Genomic DNA, 20631 nt, shown 5'->3' on the forward strand with positions numbered 1-20631 from the left:
TCCGGGCCCCGGGACTTTTCCGGCATTTTCCTTGCGTGCTTTCCCCTTCACTTTTCCCCCTTTCTTACGACAGCAGTCGTGCATCTTATTTATTGCTTTATTAAACAGCAAAGGGCAGACGAAAAAAAAACAGGGACAACAGTGGCAACCGGAAACCAAAGCATAAGCCCCCAAATAAACAATGGTCCCCAACTGAACTTGGTGCTTCAGAAAACTATCTTTGCTTGGGCGAACTTTAACGCCTTCAATCAAAAGAGAGTCTCCCCTTCTAGTTTTTACCCTTTTCTAATTTACTCACACTTGAGAAGTTTTCAAATATGAAAATACAACCTAAACTTCTGCTTCATTAGGGCGGAAGTAAGCTGGAGGAAGTTCCAAATGAAAAATATGATTTGGACAATCAAAGTAAGGGATAATTCATAACTATGTACAGGATTATCTTAAGTCATAAGAAAACATACAAAAAGCTTAAATAAATCCTGAAATTTTTGTTATCATAATCAAATATGCAGTTTAAAGGCTTAAGCTCTGGGACAGCTGATGCCTACTCGCCCAAATGATCCATTCAATTTTGATTCGCAAGAATCTGGCTACTTAATTGTATAATTCCAATTCAAAGAGCGAAAGTCAAACGAAACGAAGTGGAATTTTAACAGCAACTGCACACGACAACTGGCGAAAAAGGACGAAAAAGGGGCGAGGGTCGCAATTATAATGCCAGCAACTGTCAGTCCGAATAGCATAAATCATAAATTACACGACGAGCTTGTCAGCGGCACTCGTCCTTAAACACGCACGCGCACACACACACACGTAATGCTAGTCCTTTTTTTGTTTTTCACCTTTTTAACTTGGCCAAGTCAAAGGCAATGTTGTCGTAAAACATTTACACGGCAAAAAATGAAATGAGAGGTAGGTCGGTATAAGAACCTGCAGACGCAGTGCGCTGGAAACTAAAAACCGAAACAACCGCAAGGATATGCCACAGGATATCTAGGAAATTCAGGAGAGAAAAAAAAGGCGAGCTCTGTCGACTGTCGGCGGCGGCAAATGAAAACTGTCATAAAAGTTGAGCACGGCGTTGGGGGTATTTGTTGCATTTGTCGGCGAGAGGGGGGGCTAGAAAGTAGCGAAGGAAAGGAGGAAAAGAAAGGACGAAGCCGAGTCCTTGCAGGTGATTTCCGTTTGTCGCCAGCGGCAACTTAGCTGTCAGTTCAGACATCGTTTTTGTGCAAACTTTGTCAATGTCGCTCCGCAGTGCGCGTCGCCTTTTGGCTCAGGTCTTAGGATCAAGCTAATCTTGGCCAGCAGGCGATGGGGGATTCGGACGCTGGACGCTGGATGCTGGTCCCGGCGAAAGGGGCTTGGAAAAGGACACCCAGGCCATTCGACGCGCGCTAAGCGAAACACGTACTCCGACCCACTCATCGCAGAGCAAGGTCGCCTCTCGGTGGTCTCGGCTCGTTGTCATTCCATTGGAGTTCCGCCATCCAGCCTCATCTCACCTTTCACACAAATCCAAGTATTCAGCCAAACACACTTGCAGAAAAAATACTCCATAGATAGTCGGGATAACTCTATTGTAATAGCTTAGTAACCAAGATTTCGTTATAAGGAATTCTAAAACCACTAGTTCATGGTCTTTATTTATATAACATACCATTTACCAGTTACATTCAATATTTTTGAAAAGTATATAATTAGAAATTTGTTATTACTTTTCTTTGGTTCACTTGGAAAACCATTCTATCCAATGGTCATAGAATTGACTTTCAATTGCGATAATGACACTCTGTACTGTATCCTGAAAATCTCCACATTAAGTGATTAAAATTATTTCTTTTCGAGTGCCCAATGCTGATATGCAAATAAATCCCATTGATTTCCCTTCCGCAAGATTAATTTAGAATTAGATAAGTTTTTGCGCTCGTGTACGGTCTCGTTGTACTTACACTTGATAGGCTTCACGTGGAACGTGTTCGTGTCCTTGTCCGCGATGTCCTGGCACCGATGTCCCTGTTGCCATGTCCCCGTGTCCTGCTGTCCTCGACAATTGCCGCGAAGAAGTTTTCCCCCAGCGAAATTCCAGGGTGCCCACCCATTTCGAGCAAAGAAAAGCGCTGAAAAACATTAGAGCGAAAGTTTGCTCTTAACGAAGCGTTCAAGTGGAATAAGTGGAACAAATGCGACTTTGCGCCCCCGATGGTGGCGAGAGGGGCGTGGCCAGCGCAAGGCAGCTCCAACTCGATATAATCAGCATCGTCGTTGGAGGCGAACAAAAGGTGCGCCACGAGAAGAAGAAGTCCTCTGGAAGATACCAAGCCAGATGACTGAGAACACTGCGAGAAAGGGTACAAGACACTCATAGGTTCTCAAGTTCAGTTCTTTAAATAGTAAACCTATGGTAATTCAAAAATTACATTGATCCTTCATTATATGTAGTACTAAATTTTCAATTAAGAAGTGTTTTGTTTTTGAGTTCCTGCTTTTAAAACATTAGTTGTAGCCCACCCAATCTCACAGTGTGCCAGTGCAGCACTGTCAGCAACAATAAGACTGTCAACTAATGGGTGGAATGGGGCACGTTCATGCTGTGCCGATACCCCCGGGCGATACCTATTGATGTTTTCAGAGAAGTTGATTGTAAAATAATTGAACAGCAGGCTGAGCAAAGTGCCAGCGGCACATGAGCCCCATCGACAATAGCTGCGGATGGGGGGCATTACATGTTGGACGGTGAATCCACTGGCGAACAATGGGGGAGCTGCCCTGGGTTCAGGTACTCGTATTTACAGATGCCACACGCCGGGAACATGGTCAGAAGTTGAGTTCATTTCAGTTGTTATTCGAAATGATTATGACATGGTTGTGCGAAAATTAGAAAAATTGTTTTAAACTGCGCCAGCAATGGCAACGGTGTGCGGTGAAAGTTTGACAATTTGTTATATGATTGAGGAATCTGGCAAAGGCAAAATGTTGTGTACTTTTAATGGTCAGAAGGGTGGAATTAATACAAAATAGTTATTGCACATTTTGTGAAAAGTTAAATTTTGTTGGTGTGCCATATTTATGAGTTGACCACATTTCGGTTTTACTTCGCAATTTTCCAATTTAATTAGGGCGTTCCTTTTTTTTCGCCATATATCATATATCATTTGGTTACTTGTTTGATTTTGGGAATAAGTTGTCCCGCAAAGGGCCAGCCCCCAGAGAGATTGAGTCAAAGGCAGGACTTCCTAGAACCCAGAACCCAGAACCCAGGACCCAGATCGCCAGATAATCAGATAACCAGATAGCCAGATGGCCACCCACCAAGTGACGAGCCGAACTGACTGGCGAAACCAGGTCCCTCAAGGCCATTGTTTGACAAGGCCAATCCCTCTTTAAAGGCGGCGAAGGAGGGATGTGGGGCAAACTAATGAGTGAACGTGTTCGAGCAAATTGGCCCTAACGGCATTCATCCCGACCCATAAACCCATCGCCTAATGAAACCCATCCTGCCACCCCCGTCCCCAAGGTCCTTCCTGGGACGACATTTATTGACCAAATTAAAAGATGCATAACAAAAGCTTTGTCATGCTGCTCTGCTGGTGGAGCTGGAGCTGTCTTAAAACTTGGTCGAGCATAAATCATAAAAAGCAATCCCCCATCTCCATCGCCATTTACTAACTAAAAGCGACGTCGTCAACTAACAAACAGTAATGAAAACTTTTAACAGAGCCCCCAGACAACAGGAAAATGGAGAGAAAAGAACACGGGATGGATGTTTTGGGGGATACCAAAGGGCTAGATGGCTAGATGGATGGACGGATGGATGGATATTGAGGATGGTTATGGGTATTTCTGGATGGACTGGATGCCCGTATGACTGCGAACTGGGAGCGGGGAAATACAAAATAAATTAAAAGCAATAATGTCATTGAGGCAATGGGTTTGATTGGCATCCAATGGAATGGGGATGGTTGACCAAACCCCCTCCCTCACCCATCACTCTGTCGTCCTTGCAAAAGTTTTAATCTTAAATCAACCAAACGACGACAAATGTTCACAAGCAATTTCTTGTGCTTAGCAAATATTTACCCAATAAATTCCATTAAAACTAACAATTGGTTTACTTTTTAGCTTAAATGGTCGTTGGCAGCGGGGCGAAGAGCGGGGGTGGGTGGAGTGCCAACTTTCGACTTGACTCCGTAGTTTTGTTGCTGCAGTGACAGGAGACAGCTACCGCAGCAGCTGAAAATTCCAGCTAGTACACTGCGAGAAAAAAAGCAGATGCCAGCAAATATAGATTTCAAATCGTGGTGCCTTGTTAATAAGTTATAAAGATGATTTTACGAGCTTGCTGCTGAGTTAATAACTCATAATGAAAGTTAGCTAATCTAAAATACTGTTCGATTTCTCTGAGTGCTTGCAGTAAATGAAGAATGTGAGGTGAAAGTGGGTTTCGGCGGAAAAAAGTGCGCGGCGAAAGCCCTTCGGATGGGGTAGCCATGCGTAGGTGTCGTTGTAAGTGCCGGAAGTGGCTTTTTGCACAGTTTTTCTTCTTTCGTCCCGCCATCGTTATTTCTCCCGTTATCGTTTCTTTTTTTTTTTTTTTTTTCTTTTTCGACGAGGGCACAGGATGTGCGACATGCATAAAACAAAGCGATGCGAGCCAGAGTGAAAATAAATAAACATGCAGCGGGGAAAAGCCAGACGGAAACCGATTGCGGATTGCGGGGGATCTTGAGGGGGCTGGTTGGCCTGGGGATACGGAGTACTGCCTTGTGGCGGCTGCAAATTGGTTTGCCTCTTTTTATCCCCGCGCTCTCCAGTTGTAGCAAATTTTCCAACATCAGTTGCGGCGCCCGTACAACAAGCAAAAAATAAAAAAGGGAAAGAAAAACAAGAAAACAGCAGCCACAAAAAAAAAAAAACGAGGAGGTTTCAATTGCCAAAGTCAAATAAACTTGAGCTGAGCAAGCAGTTACTGATAAGGGTTTATCACCAAGTTCGTGACGGTTTTTTACTCCATTAGATTGGTAAATAAAATACGAAATTATGGTAGTTGTGTGCACAACCAAAGCTATTTAATTATTTAAAAAACGATATAATTCATTGTAGATTTGTCTATTTTATTGTAGAATTTTTTCATAAATTTCGAAATATTTTACTCACAAGATTTTAATATTTCACGATCGCATTTAGGATCTTTGCAGTTTTTCGATTGATTGCCGTTTGAATTTCAGTTTAGAAAATATATCGCTTTGTTTGCCAACTTAAAACTATTGGAAAGTTTTCAACTTTGAGACCGAGTTGGAACCGAAACTCTGCGCTGATTTCCACTGCATTTTCCAAGAATGAAAAGCGAGCGCGGAAAGGGCAAGCAAAACAGCACAAGGAAAATGCCAATAACAGCGGCGAATAAAGAAATGAAAATCGCATTACAAGGGAAACTAAGGCGGGATGCGGGGCATGGCCTTTCCCCTTCTTCTTCTTCCGCGTTTTCCGTCCGGAGCGACGATAAAGTCGCCGTAACCGGGCTTTTTGCTATGGCAAAAAGATTTCGGGTTCGCCTGTCCCTTTCTCGAAAAATACTCTTTCATAACTCCTGACTTTTGCAAAAGTTCTTGCTAATAAGTTATTATGAATTCTTTAGTTTTTAGACGGACAGCAACCAAATTATTTAATTTAAAGGATGTGATGAGATCCGTAAATTCAAATGAAAGGTTCTATGCTAAGCTAACTTGTGTTTGATTTGAAACTAAATTCATTATTAAATCGAACAAAATTTGTTAGATTTATTCATTATAGTTGTCATTCTGTTCTATATATATTAACTTGGTTTGTGTATTTTTGGATTCGTCTTCTTTAAAATGTACCCTCATCCCCTTGTTTTTCGGTGGCACACATATCACGGACAACAGGGACATTAGGAGGTTTCAGGATTCCGCCCTTCTGATGACTGGCTGGCTGGGCAAGGGGGATTTTCGAGGGGGGTTTTTAGGTTTTTTTTTTGTGGGGGAATGGGGGAATTCCTTAGTCGAATCGGGACTGCGGCATGTGCTTCATATGTCCCCAAAGCCGCGCTGACAAGTTTTTTCCACGACGCTTTGCAGCGCGGTTGTTTTTCTTTGCTCCGGCGACACTTTGTTACCCCAGTGCTGCTGCTCGATTTTTTCCTCTAGTTCCTTTTTTTTATTTTTTATTTACTAGGGAATCCAGAGGGTTTTCATTTTTTTATTTTTATTTTTAGGTGGCTGGGAAGCTGAAAGTTTGCGCTGCGTGAAACTTTCTAGTTGGTTTATATTGCACCGAGCTTGGGCGATGGAAACGAGCGCAAATTATGAGATGTCCTTGCTTTTGAATATGTAAGGAGCTGTTTCTTTTCACTCTCACTCTGTGGGCCCCATTTCCCCGATTTCCTCTATTTCCCCTCACCCCGCACCGCCGGCACACATTTTTTACTTTCCCCCTACCTGTACGGCTGTTTTGCCAAGTTGTTTGCTTAGTTTATTGTTGCCATTGTTGCTGCACGTGAGAGGTTTCTGATTGGGACTGCCTGGCAATACCCGGCGATACCTGGATACCTGGCAACTGAGCTGGGAGTCCGACTGCAGTCGAAATGAAGTGCCAATCAGTGCCAAAACCCCCCAACTGCGGCACAGGGGGTGGCACAGGTCGACCTTCCGCCCGCTGGCTGGAAGGGGGTGGGTGGTGACTATCCCACCCACCCACACATACAAAACAGACAAAACTCACAAGTCATTTCGGCAATCTCCTTCACGGAAACGGGAGAAAAAAGTGTCTTAAGATTTCCCGGGACTAACAATCCTCTGGATTGTTGTTGCCTCACAGAGGGATACATTTGATGATTGCCATTTACAAAGCATATTTTTGTTATTATTATTTCTTGTTACACATTTCCTAGCTGCTTGGACTAACAATTTATTATTGTCTGTGCTTTCCGAGGAGTACAATTAATGGGTCTCGGTTTGAATTTACTGCAATTGAAGTGAGCATTTGGTTTTTGTTTAAAACAATGCTAAAAACTCTGCTTGGTTCTTAAAAGTTTTGATTTTAATGTGCTCATTTGGTAAAATTGAATAACGTTTGAATTTGGTGTACTTTTGCATAATGTTGAGATGGCTTAAAGCATATGCCAAAACCATTTTTAAATAAATTTAATTATATATATATAATTCATTTTCCCGTGTTTGCCTTCCCTTAATTGAATTGCAAGTTTAAAGCCAAATATTTTGCTGGCGATAGCTTCATTCTCTCCATCTCATCCGTTTCCGATGGCACAGAAACCTGACTAATGACACTTCCGTGATGTTGGCCAGAAAATTTTGCTAAATAAATTGAGCCCTGCTCTCGCCCTGCAAGATAGTGAAAATAATAATCACATTAAATTAGAAAATTCTGCACTCATGATTTTGCTCATTTCTGCTGCTGCTGTTGCTGCTGCTGGATTTTCGCTTCCTGTCGTTCGCCTGCCAGGGGCCACGCCCCTTTTGGCACACAAAAGCGAGCGGAAGGTGGCGGGAAAGTGGGCGGAAAAGGAGGAGGATGCTCGGTGATGCCAAAAAAGCCAGAGGCATATTTGAAATGGCTGTAACCGGCAACTGTTTTTATGCCATGGGTCGAGAATCTGGGCTGGGATTGCAGATTTTAAGCATTTTTGGCGTGTGGGTCACTTCATTTCGAGCGCCTGCAAAAACAGATGCTATTGCTGTTGCAGTCGGCATGAATCGGAATCTGAATCAGAATCAGAATCAAAATCAAAATCGGAAACTGAATGGAAATATTGTAGCACACAATAATGGCTTCAGATCATCATCCAGACACAAGTGGGGCACAAAAATAGACCCTCTTACGATTTTTGAAGTACTGAGCAGCGGAAATCATTTTTGGAGCATCATAAATTGCATTGATAGTTGGGATGAGGGGAATTCGATGGCGGGGAGGCGAGAACGAGAACTTGGTGGAATCCGGCTGAAATCAAAATGCAATCAAATTTATGTATAACAATATTTGGCGAGCTCAAGGATTGGCAAAAGTATGTGAGTGAGTTTTCGCCAATTACAGTGGAGAACAACTGAAAGGATAGAGATTTTGAGAAAATGTAAGCCTTGAATGGCTTGTATTTGATGTATTTCACTTTGAGGTTGCCATCATAGATTTTCCACTTTTATGCATAAATATTTGTATCTTTTTGCCTCTTACGATTAATGCAATTTCCGTTCTGAGCACTGCTTTTGGATTGAATAAAAATTGGTATTTTTTGATTAGCAGCCTAAGCGATTTGCTTTGATATTTTAATAGCATTTTAGGAGCAATGTTTCACTTTGTTTAAGCTCTGATTTTTAATCTATCTTTTGTTTTTTAATTTTCCCTTTGCCATATGACTTCGGGCCTTGTGTAAACTTTAGCAAATGAGCTAAAAGTACGCTTTTAAACTGAATACCGGGTAGCGCGTTCATTAGGTGAGCTGGCTGGATATTATTTCATTATATATAGCTTGAAATTTATGTTGGCGCTGCTAAATGGGCCAATGCAATCGCCAAATCCCCCGATTTCCAATTCCATTCTCACACATTTCCTTGCCAAATCATTTGGCCTGCCGCCAACACAATCGGCAACAACGAAAACTATGGTAAATGCAACAAAAATGCGCAATTTGCAATTGCACACACAGAGGGAATATCTCTATATTGTTGGCAGTAGAGGGGTCCTAAGGATATGGGTGCGGGGAAAGGGGACATTTTGGGCAAAATGTGCAATCCTCTTTTTGGCGTGTGGCATCCGCCGCATAAAATCAAAATTAATTTGCTAATAATGTTGTTGTAATTATCTAATTGCCTTCACATAGAATGCCCAGAATGCAACTTGGTGATTGGTGGTGCAAATTGTACAACAAATTCATTAACAGGCCCAAAAGCCGCACAAAATAATTACCAACTGTGCGTAATGACTAAACCAAACATACTTAAACAGCTAAAAAATACATGACTCTCTAAATATGCCAAATTTAGGGTCATTAGTTGTTTTTTTCGGCGATTGCGAGTGCAGTATTTGAAAATAGGCTACTCTGAAACTAATTACTATCACAGTTCATACTTTTTTTGTATTTCACAATGTAAGAACAATTTAAAATTCGTTCGTCTTTAAGCATCACAAGCCCAGTTGGCCACACTGACATCAATCCTATTCAAATTTCCCCTTTTTAATGCTGCTCGATCCCTTTTTGCTCATTCGTTGAATTTTCAATTCCCAGAGCAAAACAAATTCAAACTTCAAACTGCCATCGTGAGTGGTAATGCATAAAACCAGCAGCTCGGAACAAATAATCATAGGGACTAATATATGTCCACCCACACACACACATACATAGTTTGCATTTTGGAGTGGGACTCGAGAAACTGATATTTGAAACAAAAGTACAATTAAATGCCGCACGAGGGAGAGTCCCTTAAAATAATTACAACTGCCAGGGCATAGAAAACGAATATGCTTCGATGTGCAGTGAGAAAAAAGAAAAAAAATTAAAAGTAATTTTTGTACCTTCGGAATAAATCTGCAGACCTTTGCAGAATACCTAGGATATTGAGTTTGTGGGAGTCATATTGGCAATAAAATGTAATTTAAGAATTTAACAATTGAAATGGGTTATAATTGGTGATATCACATGCATGTGACAGTAATTTCGCCCAGCGTTTGATTTGGAGTGTGGCCGGACAGGAAATATGAAAATTGCAAGGGAAGAGGAAAAGGACGATTGTCATAGGGACATCTGGTCCAGCTGCCGCTCCATTTGCCAATCATTCGAAATGTTCGATTCCAATTCGCATTTAAACATGCAGAAGCTGGGCGTTTGTGCATGTGGCGGTGCAAGTTGGTCAGCCGCACACACATAAATACGTATATATATAGTCCGAGTATGGATGTATGTAAATGCGGGCAGTGGGACAAAGTCAACACAATCCGAAATGCCGAAATCCCGAAATCCCAAATCCTCAATGGCGGCCCGTATCCACAGGCACACACTTCGGCATGCGATTGTTTCGCGCCATTGCCACAGACCACAGGCGATGTCAACGTTCCGCAGCCCAAAATCCTTTTTCCCGCACCCAAAATGCTATGCGTTTGTTGATTTGTCAGGCCCGATTCCAGCACAACCCAACCCAGACCCCCTTCCCCATTCCATCCGATTTACGCACGCCCCTGGCAGCGAGTTAAGCGGCGCGTAATTATGGCCAACAGTTAAGAGCCGTCGAGGGGGCAGCTGATTCGCCATAAAACTCAAAGAGCATAGAGGAGCGGCGAGTCCTGCGCTTTTCGTCCTGGACTTTTCGAGAGTCCCACAAAAGGCAGCGTGCTGCTAAGCTCAGCAAATCCGACACTGTAACCAAATTGGGAAACTAATGGAGATGCTTATTTTGTTTATTCTTGTCGAATATTTGTCAGTTAGTAAAACATCATGTTTGTTTTATAAATCTGAAGAATAAACGTTCTTTCTACTGCAACGAAGCAACTTAGAGTTTCTTACGGTGTAAGCAGTGGCCCAGCCACATTCGATTTCAATTTGGCATTTAAATTGTTTATCGTACGACGGTCTCCAGTGGCTTCTGTGCGTGTTTGCGTATGTGAGTGTGGCGGAAAGGATGTCCTGTAATCGTGCAATAAACACATACTCGTGCAGTCAGCCACACACACACACCACACGCACACACACAGAAGTCAAATCGATGACTAAGCGCGCAATTAAAAGCCCCAAAAGTCAGTTTGGCACTGCACTTTGGAGGCAGCTCGACGCCATTTCACCCATCGCCAGACGCCGGACTAAGTGCCTCCCCTTCCTCCCTCTTTCGTCCTTTCAGGTGTCCTGGGTGCGACACAGGGATATACACCTGCTGACTGTCGGCCGCTACACATACACCTCCGACCAGAGATTCGAGGCAATGCACTCGCCGCACGCCGAGGATTGGACATTGCGTATACGCTACGCGCAGCGCAAGGACTCCGGCATCTACGAGTGCCAGATATCGACCACGCCCCCAATTGGACACTCCGTCTATCTGAACATTGTTGGTGAGTAGTCGAAAATATATATTCATTTGAACTGAGATAAGATTATAATTTGTAAGCTATCAATAGAAGGCCAAATTCCATTTATTTGTGATACAATTCAATAACATAACCGCATGCCAGCGTGTGACAAATTAATTTCACAGAAGTACATACAAATACATAGTTTCAATTGGAGTTTTGTGAGCTCTATGAATAGCACTCAAAGTACGAGTCCTTTACTCGCGCCGTGCAAATATATAGATACAAAATATGTATATCTATCTGGTCGCACATTGTGGGGTCGATACAAAACAAGAAAACCAACTACATTTAGTTTCCCCCCCTTGTTATTCTATTAATTCCCATTTCCACTTCCCCCTTCCTTGGGCAAGTTAATCAAGCGGCGTCGTTATTTCGCTCAGTGTGGCCCCAAAACTGCCGCCAATTTGTATGCCATGCACGGCATGGCTCCTCCATCTACATTTCCCTCCCCAACTCCCACTCCTAACATCCCTCTCCCGACCATCTTAGCCAAGCCCCTCCTTCTCCTCCAGCTCCACGGCGCTTTTAGTTGGCTACGTGTGAGTGATTTGCCAACTACTTTGATGTTTACACTGATATCCAATCTGGCATGGTGGGCACATGCAGACACAGACCGACACCGACCGACACCGACCGACACACAGCCACACCAACGAATGTTGACCACTTGATGGGGTATCTATTTCCGGGTCTCCATTTCAGCTAACTTATCCCGACATCCCTGTAGCCCTGCATCCCGCATCGCAGTCATCCTGCCACCCAGAGTCCACCATCCACTTCCAGCATTTCCACTCTGGCGCGCGGTGTTGGTGTTGCGCACATGTTTGTGTCGTTTTATGGCAGCTTTTTGCTGTTTGATGATTCCCCTGGGCACCATTTGCACTTTATGGCTTTTCACAGGCCGCCGCCACACAGTTTCTCCCATCCGCAATCATCCTGGCCCGTCCTGGCCCATCCGATGAACACCCAAGCAACCAAGCGACCAGGGGACGCGCATGATGATCTGAGATGGTGGATACCATATACTGCGGATACCAGAGGAGCTGCTGGCCGCTGGAAGTTGGTGCTAGTGGGATGGGCTGCGGTGTGGCTGCCTCGGCTCATAAATCACAACTTATGCGGCACAAAAGGACGATGCCAAGAAAACGTTGCCTTCTTTTTGAGGCGCCGCAAACTAATGACACGACACACAATATTTTGGGTATTTTAGATTTACTTTGTCATGACCGCAGCTGTGCTTACTTTTGGATGAGTGAAAGGGATCTGTCATATATTCTTTAAAAGCCCAGTGTTTTTTTTCCAAAATCCTCTGATAACTAAACATATTGAATTTCCATTGATAAGTTTCACAATCCGCATAAAAGCAAAGTCAGTAGTACAAAAATTCACTGCATGTAGACACTATAAAAACCCCAAGAGAAATACATTTGCTCTCTAGTTTCTAAAATTTAAAATTTATAATCAATTAGTATGTTTCTCCGAAGCGAACATCCCTAGATATTTATATTTCTCGCTTTCGCCTTATTTAGCCCCTCATTTGGCAAACATTTTTCGGCTGCACCCTCATACATTAGGCTCTTTGTAGATACATATCTTATTTAAATCAAAACGTCCCTCGCCGGCTCTTTTCAATGCATAATTTGTTTTATTAATTGTTGGAAAAATTACGAGCTAACTTTTCTGGCGGGGAAAGCGTGCGAAAAGTTTCGCGCAGCGGAGTGAAGCAGATGAAGCTTATTTCTGGGCAGGACTCAGTCAGGACTCACACTCGGAGTCACTGTCAGGCCCGAAAGCAAACAAATATGAAAATAAATACTGCAAATTTGTTTATTTTTCACACTGTCACAATATTTGAATAGTAATCAAAGCACACAAACACACAAACAGCCATGCCGCATCGACATGGCAGCAAAAGTTGCAAGGGGTGTTAGGGATTGAAATGGGAATAGGAATGGGAATCGGAATCAGAATCGGAATCAGAACCTGAATCGGAATCGGAGTGGGAGCAGAGGAAAGGACGAAAGGACGAACATGTGTACGGTTGCATGAAGCAGACTATAAACATAAACCAAACCATTATTATAATGTCAACACAAACACACATAATTCCACTTTCAACACTTTGCCTTCGGGGTTCGAGTGGGGTGTGCACATATACATACATATGTGTACGTATGTGTGCACATATATGGATAGGGGCTGCAGGTTGGGCCGGATACCGGAACGGGGGGCGTTGCGAACTGGGGCGTGGCCCTGCCCGCAGTCACGCACAAACACATTTGCGGTTGTTTGCCATAGAACCGGCGCATTTCTGCCCAAGCTTAAGCTATTATTCTGGTTTTGACTGTAGATCACACCCTGAAATGGAGTCTAATGCACTGAGAAAAGTTCGTATATACTTGCGGTCATTTAATTATGCTTATATTTGCTTATATATCAACAACTAAAGTTTGTTTAATAACGAAACGAAATCAAATATTAATTATCCATCAAACTTTGAGCCAGTTCTTTCAAGTGTAGCCGTGAGTATCCTTGTCGAGGGGTAAACGTTGGCATTCGTCCTTCTTGTTATGCCAAATGCCAGCAAATAAAGTGCGTCCGTCTGTCATTGGCTTCGTGACGAAAGCTTCGTGACGAAACCCGACCGAATCGACATCAGAGAGTGGGCAAGTGAGTTTTTAGCATTTATCAGTGACGACAGCGCCATGAAATTGGGCGATTCGAGGGGCGGCGGAGCAATCGCCGGTTAAGTTATTGGCTTGTGGGGTGCGACATGCGATATGCCGAATGCCAAATAATTCAAGTCAATTTCCTGGACAAACCCAATGCCAGAAGGTTTATGGGACAGAAGTGTACGTGAAGAAGTGCAGTGAAGTATATTCACTTGAAACAAATTGTGGACAGTCATTGGTACAATAATGGATGGAACACCAAGCCCAAAACAGTAGATTTTCATATTTTGATGTCTAATAAGATGTCTAATCTTTAAAAACAGGTTTTCATTGGTTTTCCAAAAAAAGTGCTTATATGGGCCAACACTTGTCCTACTCCATAATCACACAACAATTCCGTGTGCCGAGAAGAGCTCTCGATGATTATCAAATGTGCAATGATTTCTCGTTCGGCCAAATCGATTCGATTCGATTCGATGCGATTCCATTCGATTCGATTCGGATCGAATCCATCGCTTATACATCCAGTGCCACATACATGTACATATAATATGTATGCATGGAGTTGGGGTGCGTGTGTGCGGTGCATATTGAATTTATAATGCACGGTTGATAGATTCTGGCTTTGCATCCTGTCAACTGCAAGCTGTTTGCCACGACTGCCTTTTGTCCCGATTGTTCGGACAGGCGGGGTCAATCAACGGACAAAAGTCGATTTCGCAATTCGCAATTCGCCATGGCCATAGCCATTCGCCATTTGCAATTCGCAGCTCGCATTTATATATGCATGTGTCGGGGCAAGTTCATAAGCCGTTGCCCAATCAACTATTGAACCGTTGAATCGTGTACGTGCCACAGGCCGTGGCAGCCAACTCATTGTCCTCCTTGTCGCCATTGTTACTCGCCAAAGAGCTTGTTGCGCTTTGCCCAGGGACCACTTTGCCATTGGCCATTTAGCATTTCAATTGGCTAAAAGTTCAAGGCGAACGCGGATTTTAAAATGAATATTCAAAAGAGATTGTAAGATGATATTGATATGGGGTAAAAGGTGCACTTAATCACTACTTAAGGTGTCAACAAGTGAGCAATAATATCTTTTAAATAGGATATACCACGTATTTCTTAAAAACATTATCTGCTTTAAACTATATAAATCTTTTGCCGAACGGAATCTCGTAAGTGAGTGTCTCGCTCAATCGACTCATTCAGCGTTCATTCTCGTTGCCAAGTTGAAATATGTTGACGGTATCATAAAATCGCGCCTCGTAGAACAATGGCGACAACGGCAACAAATTTTATTACCCACAGTCAACGGAAAAATGAAGGTCGGGATCCGCCCAAAACTTCGGGACAATTCAATTGAAAACGCATAAAGGTTTATGAGCGTGTAAGCCTTTGCTGCGTGGGCGTGCCCCTGCCCCCGATTTTGTCTAAGTGGGTGCTTGTGTGTTGTTATAGGCAGCATTACGTTAACCTTTATGACAGCAAAGAAAACATATAAAATTCCGCACCGAAACGCTGACACTATTATGGCTCGCATTAAAGATTGCGAGGGGTTTTTGAGGCTGGTTCATGGAGGTAAGTAAATGGGGGACTTTAATAAACAATAGGTTCAGTGTTATGTTACTAATTTAAAGTTCCAAATAAACTTTAAATTTAAATTTCATTATTTAACAAAAGCCTAAACACCTTGATGCATTAACAAATATACTTTATGGTCTATTCTCAATTAAGTGATTTAAAGAGACGGCGGCTACTGAAATAAAATCATTTCTAAGCTCTGTCATTTTGTTCTTAGGATGTCCTTACGAGGTCCTAGACATTCCGTAGACCTCTTAAATCCAAGCACAAATATCAAATATCGAATGTTTTTCGCCAGGCATTATAAAACGCAAATGGGCGGGTCGTGATGGCGACCTTTTCAGAATCATTTCTGGGCACATACACGTTTGATAGGTTTTATTTGTCTTTTTATTGAAATTTATTATTTGATTTACATGCCTTTAAGTGACAGGGAGCAACGGAGGCGCAGAAGCACATTGTGGCATTTAAATTCCGGGGGTTGTTTCGCCAATCTGCCAATAAATGTGTGTGAGTGTGTGTGCGAATTTGGTGTTTGCCTTTCGGCCATAAATCACATTCGAAAGCCCCGGCATAAAAGTTGGAAATTAGGCTCAAATGTTGACATGTCGATTAATCAAAGTGCAAGGCGCAAATGCAGCAACTAATTCGATAAGAGCGCCCAAATAGGAGTTACCCAATTCGAAAGGGAGAAGAATTGGTCGAGAGATACCAAAGTGGGCCATGAATCATTCATAAGCGCCGTTTACGCTCCCAAAGACTCCAAATTACGTTGATTAATGAGTTGAAGTTGGTGCCCAGCCCCGTTGGACTGTCCTAATATCTCGCCCATTGCCGTTTGCAGTCTGGTCACGCACTTGGCGCAGGCCAAGGTAGCTACAGTCGCGGTCAAGATGGTGGCATCGCCCATATGGCAGCGCATTATGTAATGGCAGTAGCTGTACACTTTTTGTCTTTCTAAGTGCATAACTTATCACCCACCTGAAGTGATATCTTTGCACTTCTTTGGTTGGTTTAATTACTGATCTATTAAATGGTTCTGCCACGTTGTCACCCGTTGTATAGTTCTCAAAGTCGGATTCAGTTGGTAATTGAGTCGGCGAGTGGCGATGGCGACGGGATGGGGTCACTTGGAGCACCGAAGGAAACTAAAAATCAGCAAAGATAATCCGTTCGGAATGTTCCGAGCGAGGAGCGCATGACCGAGCGCCGGATTGAATGGAATTCCCCAGCAGATATCGCCCCGCATCTTGTCCAAATTAAAAGTAAAAAGGTCATAAATTCCTGCCGGGACTGTATGGATGGAATGTGGGTGTGATGGCATGGGGTGTTCGGACCGATATGGCGGGTTATTTGAATGGTCTACCGCATGAATGGCATAAATAATAAACCTGCTGCATACTTCTTGGCGCTACACACACACACACACATTCACAATGTCAAAGCACACACAACCACGAACACAAACACCATGCGAAAGCGTTTGATGATTTCCAGCTGCTCCCTTGTGTCGTATGCGTAATATTTGTTTAATATTAATTCGCCGCACACACACGCACTATACATGTGCCACGCCCCCAGGCCCACACATAACGCCCACATGTGCCGAATGACCGGCAATTTCCTACGCAACTCCCTCTCCCACCCTACTGCCGTGTCCTTTTTGGCATTGTTTTTAAAGGCTCCGTCCAAATTCCGTAGGGTTCTGTTGCCGAACCAGTTTTGGATCAATAAGTTTAATGTGTTGCGAACGGCAAAGTTTAAATTGCCATAAAAGCTGGCGGCCAACGTAGGTGAAACTGAAAAGGGAATAAATAAGGACATGCAAGGGGGATACGTGCATAGTACTGAAGGCAAGTGTTCGTCCGACTGAATATTTCAGGCATGTGAAAGTTTCCAGACTAAGGTGACACTTCAAAGTGCAGACGAGAATTATCTTTAACAAGTTGCCTTGGGTGCTAGGATCTTCAATTTGCTCGCTTTTAAAGGCAAGTGCAGTTTTAAATTGATTTTTTTTCATTGAGTAACTATTTAATTGAAATATTTAAATAAAATTAGAATCAGCCACTTACACAGTTTGTATAGCATGACCACTTCAAAGTCTATAGCTAATAACCATATCCATATAAGACGATTACTTCTTTGCATCTTTCGATTACTGAATTTTGCCCCAAAATGCTTCCATTTTACAAACTTTTCGCTTATGGCACTCGCGAGGCATTTCCCATCTGAAATCCCATTGAGTTACTTTTTGTGGCACACGGATATGCAGGAAAACTTTTCTGAGAAGAGCTCGGATTATTCGCAGAGTTAACTGCACATCAGGTTGACCGAGTATCCGAGCATCCAAGTATCTGAGTATCCAGGCAGCCGAGTACCCGGAGATCAAATCTCTGGCAAATGTGGTACTAACGCGGGTCGAGGGGGAAATGTACCGCCGAGAGATAACTGCGGAGCATAAAGAACTTCAAATGGAGATTGAGAGATACGAGCACGAGATGCATAGCAAAATGGGGCATAACCCAAAAGGGGGAAAAAATCCAGCGAAGAGAAGGAAAACCGCCGACACACGCCGCACCACGCCACGCCCACCTGTCCAGCCGCCCACTTTCTTTTGGGCGAGTGGCAGCCATTCGGCAGTACATAACTTTCACTAACCTTTAGCGGCGTTTTCAGCCAAGAGAGCACATTACCGTTAGCGACTACAGTAACTGCACTTTCACACACACACACTCTGACACGCACACAAACACTAACGAAACTTCTTTGAGAACCGGAAGCGCTAAAGCAGCCATTTTGCTGCTTCCCAAAATGGCGACGGGAGGGGGGAGCGAGGAAGATGGTGGAAGGAGATGGAGAAGGAGAGAAGGCAGCAAAGAAATCCCAATTTATTAGCATTGAACAAGGGAAGAGAGCAGGAAAGGCTCAATGGAGAATACACTACAAAAATTGACATACAAGTTTTCAATTACAAGATAGATTAATTGGAAATGTATATACAAAAACAAATGATACAAAAAATACTTAAATATAGAGTATACAGAAACTAGTTTATTTAACAAATTCTTTGAGCTTTAATTCTTTATATGCAGAATTGACTTACATTGTATTTTTAGACTTTAAATAGGTAACTATCCTTTCCATATGAAACCTATGAATTTGCGTTCACTGCACTGAAGAATTTCTGAAAGTGTCTGGGGGACAAGTTGGGAATTTCCAATTTTAGTTACGACCAACCGAGATTTCAATCAATGTCCTTGAACTAATGACACAATTTGTTGTTTACTTTGGCCAGCATTTGAATTTGAGATTTCTGTTCTTCCCCATTTCTCATTTTTTTTCGTATATTCTCCTCCTTTCCCGATGTCACTTTGCATCTATTCAAGCTAACTGTTTTTGTAGCCATCCTTGGGTTTTTTGACCGCTGTTCGCTTGCTCGAAAGTCAGAAATTGTTTTACGATGAATAAGAAAGAAAAAACAAACGCGTAGATGTCAAATACACATGGCTTTTTTTTGTCTTGTATGTTTTTTTTTTATTCTGGTTAGTGGGTGGTGCGAGTTCTTAGTGGGTTAGGAGTACATATGCTCTGGTTACGCAGCAGGAAAGAAAACAATTTAACGCAACGGTAGATAAACTTTTATTAAACAGGTTTAGGACGACTCCTAATGGCCTTGGGCATATCTCTGTGTGCGTGAGCGTGTGTGTACTTTTTGTTTTTTACTTTTATTGTTGCTCGGGCTTAACCGAAATGAGCTTTCAAAATGGTTTATGCGCCATTTTGTGTGTGCGCCGCAGCTTATGGAATGATTTTACCCCATCCTTGGCCAAATGTATATCTCATTTTGTACTCCTTTGTCTTTCAGAACCCGTCACCGACATAATCGGCGGCCCCGAGCTGCACATCAACCGCGGATCCACCATCAATCTGACTTGCATTGTGAAATTCGCTCCGGAACCGCCGCCAACCGTCATTTGGTCCCACAACCGCGAGGTGAGTCCACAAAAAGCCGTCACAAAAACGTATAAATACTGCGAAACCGCAACGAAACCACTTGACATGTGCACGTCTTTGCAAGGCTAACATATTCATGGCTAACCCCAAGTACCATATAATATTATATAATAATACGGGCCACAATACGGGCCGCATCAATAATAACGTTTGATAAGGGTCTTTTGAATTTTTAGGATTATTAGTTTTAGTTATGGACATGTTTTCTTCAAAAGTACAGACTTTTGAACAGTGGCAGTACCTTTTGGGAATTTCTGTTTGCCTTCGTCATATTGACTTAAACAATCTATCTACTTACAAACTATCCCTTTTGCATAAGAGTCCCGTCCGAACAATGACAAATTGTTATGTTTATAGTACTTGAAGCTAGTAACTATTTTATTCCAAATTCGTACTGATATCATAAGTTCCAAGTTGCTCAAAATATATTTACATAAGTCCCTATCCCACCCAAGTACAACATCACTAACAAGGTACAAAATCTTTGGTCAGCCACAATCTCGTTGGCCACTTTTTCTCCATTTTTTGGCTGTGCAAATGTCAAGGAAACTTTGTTGCCGGCTTCTATTTTTTATGTTTCTGTTATTTTTCGGGAGTCGCTGGCGTAATAGGAAATCTCCCCTCAGCATAACGAAGCTTTGAAGCTAAAGCGCACCCGGCTTGACTAACACGATGTCATTAATAAAAATTTAACTAACATGCTCTGCGCCCAGAATCCCGAAAAGGAACACAAGCACAAACCCAAATATTATACCCACAACAACGGGAAATGTTACAATCTAGCCCATCTACCTGGGAAAACTGAATAAAAAATAAAAAAAAAACGTTGTGTGTCCTGGCACTTAAGCTGTTTGCCTTCCCCCCGACGGCGTTATTTATTTCAGATCATAAATTTCGATTCACCTCGCGGCGGCATATCATTAGTCACCGAGAAAGGTGTGCTGACCACCAGCCGGCTCCTGGTGCAGAAGGCCATCACCCAGGACTCGGGACTCTACACATGCACCCCCTCCAATGCCAATCCGACCTCGGTGCGCGTGCATATCGTCGATGGTGAGTAGCCCGGTATGCAAAACGCTTTGGCTTGCCTAAATATGAGTGTTGTCCTTGCTCTCCGGATGTCCTTGCACTTAGAAAGGAAACCGAATGAAATGTCTAAATCATAGATAATCTCTAGGCTACTAAACAGAATCAAAGCTATCGGGGAATCTGGAATTAGCTAGACTTTTTGGTAGCTTGCTTACTCTGCAGCTTATCCTAGTAGTTTTTG

At 42.8% G+C, this 20631-nt stretch overlaps 1 protein-coding gene across 5 annotated transcripts in view; it reads left to right on the plus strand.

Annotated features, from left to right (window-relative positions):
• LOC6618538 (zwei Ig domain protein zig-8) overlaps positions 1-20631 on the plus strand; it is a 134741-nt gene that overhangs the window by 106661 nt on the left and 7449 nt on the right. For all 5 annotated transcript variants that reach the window (XR_004362500.1, XM_032725392.1, XM_032725391.1 and 2 more), the window contains 3 exons: positions 10863-11073; positions 19213-19340; positions 20246-20414. Coding sequence is in view for 4 of the 5 variants with exons in the window: in XM_032725392.1 (XP_032581283.1) it covers positions 10863-11073; positions 19213-19340; positions 20246-20414 (508 nt within the window). In the remaining variant the exon portion in view is untranslated. The remainder of the gene's footprint in view (positions 1-10862; positions 11074-19212; positions 19341-20245; positions 20415-20631) is intronic.

The sequence above is a fragment of the Drosophila sechellia genome, chromosome X, assembly GCF_004382195.2.
Source record: "Drosophila sechellia strain sech25 chromosome X, ASM438219v1, whole genome shotgun sequence".
Lineage (NCBI taxonomy): Eukaryota > Metazoa > Arthropoda > Insecta > Diptera > Drosophilidae > Drosophila > Drosophila sechellia.